This window comes from Electrona antarctica (assembly GCF_951216825.1).
Source record: "Electrona antarctica genome assembly, chromosome: 10".
Lineage (NCBI taxonomy): Eukaryota > Metazoa > Chordata > Actinopteri > Myctophiformes > Myctophidae > Electrona > Electrona antarctica.
This window is the reverse complement of record NC_136791.1, coordinates 413,538-419,559: the sequence shown is the minus strand read 5'-3', so window position 1 is coordinate 419,559 and position 6,022 is coordinate 413,538. Positions and strand designations below refer to the sequence as shown.

The 6,022-nt window shown below is 51.8% G+C and overlaps 1 protein-coding gene across 1 annotated transcript in view; it reads right to left on the bottom strand.

The window, feature by feature from the left end:
• Positions 1–540: 540 nt before the first annotated feature.
• Positions 541–6,022, bottom strand: part of LOC306931477 (uncharacterized protein) — a gene marked incomplete at both ends in the record, with an annotated part of 5,894 nt that continues 412 nt past the window's right edge. The window contains 3 exons of the mRNA XM_079512877.1: positions 541–902; positions 945–1,092; positions 1,913–2,255. Coding sequence (XP_079369003.1) covers positions 541–902; positions 945–1,092; positions 1,913–2,255 — 853 coding nt within the window. The remainder of the gene's footprint in view (positions 903–944; positions 1,093–1,912; positions 2,256–6,022) is intronic.

The window sequence follows — 6,022 nt, the reverse complement described above, 5'->3', positions numbered from 1 at the left end:
GAGTTGGAGTTGGAGCCGGAGCCGGAGTTGGAGTTGGAGCCGGAGCCGGAGCCGGAGCCGGAGCCGGAGGTGGAGCCGGAGGTGGAGCCGGAGGTGGAGGTGGAGGTGGAGCTGGAGTTGGAGTTGCGTCCCGATGTGGACAGAGTAGTAAGTCATGGTCTAGCGAGAGCTTTTGCCACGACCGACTGCCACTCAAAGTGGCTACTGGCCAATCACAGCAGTGTCCTTGCACCAGTGCACTGGCCCAATCACAGCAGTGTCCTAGCACCAGTGCACTGGCCAATCACAGCAGTGTCCTAGCACCAGTGCACTGGCCAATCACAGCAGTGTCCTAGCACCAGTGCACTGGCCAATCACAGCAGTGTCCTAGCACCAGTGCACTGGCCCAATCACAGCAGTGTCCTAGCACCAGTGCACTGGCCAATCACAGCAGTGTCCGTGCACCAGTGCACTGGCCAATCACAGCTGTGTCCGTGCACCAGTGCACTGGCCAATCACAGCTGTGTCCTTACTCGAACGTGAAGGCCATTCAGCACTGGCCTATATGACCTCAGTGTTGAGTCTCTTCTTCTCCACTTCCTGTCCGGACGACAGGAAGCAGATCTTGTGCTCTGCGCACATCGTCTCACTCTGCTGCTGTTGTTGTTGGTGTTGTTGTTGTTGTTGTTGTTGTTGTTGTTGTTGTTGCCTTGACGACGCGGCGTGTTGTCCATCCCCCCCGGCGCGGTACCAGAGCCCGCGGAACACGAGTCCGGCCGTGAGCAGCACCACGACCAGGGTCATCCCCCCCAGAACCAACATGGTGGCCAGCTGGGCCTCGGAGACCCCCGAGGACCCCCGCTCTGTCACCACCTCCTTCACGGAGATCTTCAGCAGTCTGTCTCCGTTGCTGGTACTGCTAGCACTGTGACTACTAGTTCTACTACTACTACTACTACTGCTACTGCTACTGCTGCTACTGCTGCTAGTGTGCGTGGAGTTTCTGGTGGAGCTTCTGTGATCTTGCTGTCCATTGGTGGAGCTTCTGTGATCTCGCTGTCCCAGCGTCACGCCGACGTGTCCCCGTCCTTGTGATTCGTCGCCGGGATGCGTCTGTAAATAGATTATAGGAGAATTCCAGATTATCCTTAGCTTGCTTACCTTAATCTGTCATCAATATTGTATCCAATAACGAAGTTGTACAGGTGAAACATTACATAAGATCCGCAGTGCATCGCAGCTCCGACTTGCGCTAAATCGCTTACGATATTTTAATCGCTTGAAAAAGTACAAAAATCTAGACATATCTGTCTTTCCTAATAACCGAAGGTTGTTTTGTCCTGACGGGGCGTTTGTGACAAGGCGAGGGAGCCTTATGATGCGTTCAGATGGTTAGAGGGAGCCTTATGATGCGTTCAGATGGTTAGAGGGAGCCTTATGATGCGTTCAGATTTGAATGGTTAGAGCGGCGCAATTACAGAGTCAAAGCAAAGATGAGAATTGCGCGAACGAGCACGGCACGACCTGGCACGGTACAAACGGGACGGGACGAAGCGAATATATATATATTCAGATCTGGACACAGCTTAAGACCCAGTGTGCATTCTCTACACGAATGTGTGTGTAGCAGCTAACAATAGCCACAACACTCGATGCGATGGAAAACAACGGGAGGTAAGATTAAATCTAACGAGACTAGCGACTGGACAGCGGGGGCCCGTCAAACACATAATCTTTTCTTAGAATTGGACGGGATGATTTAGATCACGAGTTATTAACGTTTTAAGATTTTCGTTCTCGTGGGTTAAACAGGGGGGAACATTTTCGATGACGTGTCACTGTTGTGCAACACAGAGGATTGCGCAACAAGTGCTCCCAGGCTGTGGAGCGATGCGACCGGTTTTGATATCACTAACACAAAGTGAGAACTGACCTTCCAGACCTGGTCCTGACAGGTGGTGCCGGCGTATCCGGGCCGACAGAGGCACCGGAAGGTCCCGGCGCGGTCCAGACAGCGCCCCCCGTGGCGGCAGGGCGCGCTGGCGCAGTCGTCCTGGTTGACGGTGCAGAAGCGCCCGCTGAAGCCGCGCGGGCACACACACGAGAAGCGGTTCACCCCGTCCAGGCAGGTGGCGCCGTTGGCACACGGCGTCATGGCGCAGTCGTCCAGGTCCGTCTCGCAGCGGGCGCCCGTGAAGCCCGCCAGGCAGCGGCAGCGCAGCGAGGACGCGAAACCCCCGTCGTCCTCGCACTGACCCCCGTTCCTACACGGAGACCTGAGGGGGACACGGGACCAGGGTTAGTGGACCTATGGGTGGACCAGGGTTAGTATGGGTGGACCAGGGTTAGTGTTGTTCCTACACGGAGACCTGGGGGGGACACGGGACCAGGGTTAGTGGACCTATGGGTGGACCAGGGTTAGTGTTCCTACACGGAGACCTGGGGGGGACACGGGACCAGGGTTAGTGGACCTATGGGTGGACCAGGGTTAGTGTTGTTCCTACACGGAGACCTGGGGGGGACACGGGACCAGGGTTAGTGGACCTATGGGTGGACCAGGGTTAGTGTTGTTCCTACACGGAGACCTGGGGGGGACACGGGACCAGGGTTAGTGGACCTATGGGTGGACCAGGGTTAGTGTTGACCTATGGGTGGACCAGGGTTAGTGTTGACCTATGGGTGGACCAGGGTTAGTGTTGACCTATGGGTGGACCAGGGTTAGTGTTGACCTATGGGTGGACCAAGATTAGTGTTGACCTATGGGTGGACCAGGGTAAGTGTTGACCTATGGGTGGACCAGGGTTAGTGTTGACCTATGGGTGGACCAGGGTTAGTGTTGACCTATGGGTGGACCAGGGTTAGTGTTGACCTATGGGTGGAACAGGGTTAGTGGACCTATGGGTGGAACAGGGTTAGTGGACCTATGGGTGGAACAGGGTTAGTGGACCTATGGGTGGACCAGGGTTAGTGGACCTATGGGTGGAACAGGGTGGAGGACGTAAGTATGTGTAGAAGAATACTGTACTCAAGTACATTTTTGAGGTATTTGTACTTTGCTCGATTTCCAGGGATGGACCAGGGTTAGTGGACCTATGGGTGGACCAGGGTTAGTGTTGTTCCTACACGGAGACCTGGGGGGGACACGGGACCAGGGTTAGTGGACCTATGGGTGGACCAGGGTTAGTGTTCCTACACGGAGACCTGGGGGGGACACGGGACCAGGGTTAGTGGACCTATGGGTGGACCAGGGTTAGTGTTGTTCCTACACGGAGACCTGGGGGGGACACGGGACCAGGGTTAGTGGACCTATGGGTGGACCAGGGTTAGTGTTGACCTATGGGTGGACCAGGGTTTGTGTTGACCTATGGGTGGACCAGGGTTAGTGTTGACCTATGGGTGGACCAGGGTTAGTGTTGACCTATGGGTGGACCAAGATTAGTGTTGACCTATGGGTGGACCAGGGTAAGTGTTGACCTATGGGTGGACCAGGGTTAGTGTTGACCTATGGGTGGACCAGGGTTAGTGTTGACCTATGGGTGGACCAGGGTTAGTGTTGACCTATGGGTGGAACAGGGTTAGTGGACCTATGGGTGGAACAGGGTTAGTGGACCTATGGGTGGAACAGGGTTAGTGGACCTATGGGTGGACCAGGGTTAGTGGACCTATGGGTGGAACAGGGTGGAGGACGTAAGTATGTGTAGAAGAATACTGTACTCAAGTACATTTTTGAGGTATTTGTACTTTGCTCGATTTCCAGGGATGGACCAGGGTTAGTGGACCTATGGGTGGACCAGGTTAGTGGACCTATGGGTGGAACAGGGTGGAGGACGTAAGTACGTGTAAAAAATACTGTACTCAAGTACATTTTTGAGGTATTTGTACTTGACTCGATTTTCAATTGGTCCATTACTACTGCACCATTGGTCCGTTACTACTGCACCATTGGTCCATTACTACTGCACCATTGGTCCGTTACTACTGCACCATTGGTCCATTACTACTGCACCATTGGTCCATTACTACTGCACCATTGGTCCATTACTACTGCACCATTGGTCCATTACTACTGCACCATTGGTCCATTACTACTGCACCATTGGTCCATTACTACTGCACCATTGGTCCATTACTACTGCACCATTGGTCCATTACTACTGCACCATTGGTCCATTACTACTGCACCATTGGTCCATTACTACTGCACCATTGGTCCATTACTACTGCACCATTGGTCCATTACTACTGCACCATTGGTCCATTACTACTGCACCATTGGTCCGTTACTACTGCACCATTGGTCCATTACTACTGCACCATTGGTCCGTTACTACTGCACCATTGGTCCATTACTACTGCACCATTGGTCCATTACTACTGCACCATTGGTCCATTACTACTGCACCATTGGTCCATTACTACTGCACCATTGGTCCGTTACTACTGCACCATTGGTCCATTACTACTGCACCATTGGTCCGTTACTACTGCACCATTGGTCCATTACTACTGCACCATTGGTCCATTACTACTGCACCATTGGTCCATTACTACTGCACCATTGGTCCATTACTACTGCACCATTGGTCCGTTACTACTGCACCATTGGTCCGTTACTACTGCACCATTGGTCCGTTACTACTGCACCATTGGTCCATTACTACTGCACCATTGGTCCGTTACTACTGCACCATTGGTCCATTACTACTGCACCATTGGTCCATTACTACTGCACCATTGGTCCATTACTACTGCACCATTGGTCCGTTACTACTGCACCATTGGTCCATTACTACTGCACCATTGGTCCATTACTACTGCACCATTGGTCCGTTACTACTGCACCATTGGTCCATTACTACTGCACCATTGGTCCGTTACTACTGCACCATTGGTCCATTACTACTGCACCATTGGTCCATTACTACTGCACCATTGGTCCATTACTACTGCACCATTGGTCCGTTACTACTGCACCATTGGTCCATTACTACTGCACCATTGGTCCGTTACTACTGCACCATTGGTCCGTTACTACTGCACCATTGGTCCGTTACTACTGCACCATTGGTCCGTTACTACTGCACCATTGGTCCATTACTACTGCACCATTGGTCCATTACTACTGCACCATTGGTCCATTACTACTGCACCATTGGTCCATTACTACTGAACCATTGGTCCATTACTACTGCACCATTGGTCCTACTGCACCATTGGTCCATTACTACTGCACCATTGGTCCATTACTACTGCACCATTGGTCCATTACTACTGCACCATTGGTCCGTTACTACTGCACCATTGGTCCATTACTACTGCACCATTGGTCCATTACTACTGCACCATTGGTCCATTACTACTGCACCATTGGTCCGTTACTACTGCACCATTGGTCCATTACTACTGCACCATTGGTCCATTACTACTGCACCATTGGTCCATTACTACTGCACCATTGGTCCATTACTACTGCACCATTGGTCCATTACTACTGCACCATTGGTCCGTTACTACTGCACCATTGGTCCATTACTACTGCACCATTGGTCCATTACTACTGCACCATTGGTCCGTTACTACTGCACCATTGGTCCATTACTACTGCACCATTGGTCCATTACTACTGCACCATTGGTCCATTACTACTGCACCATTGGTCCATTACTACTGCACCATTGGTCCATTACTACTGCACCATTGGTCCATTACTACTGCACCATTGGTCCGTTACTACTGCACCATTGGTCCGTTACTACTGCACCATTGGTCCATTACTACTGCACCATTGGTCCGTTACTACTGCACCATTGGTCCATTACTACTGCACCATTGGTCCATTACTACTGCACCATTGGTCCATTACTACTGCACCATTGGTCCATTACTACTGCACCATTGGTCCGTTACTACTGCACCATTGGTCCGTTACTACTGCACCATTGGTCCATTACTACTGCACCATTGGTCCATTACTACTGCACCATTGGTCCATTACTACTGCACCATTGGTCCATTACTACTGCACCATTGGTCCATTACTACT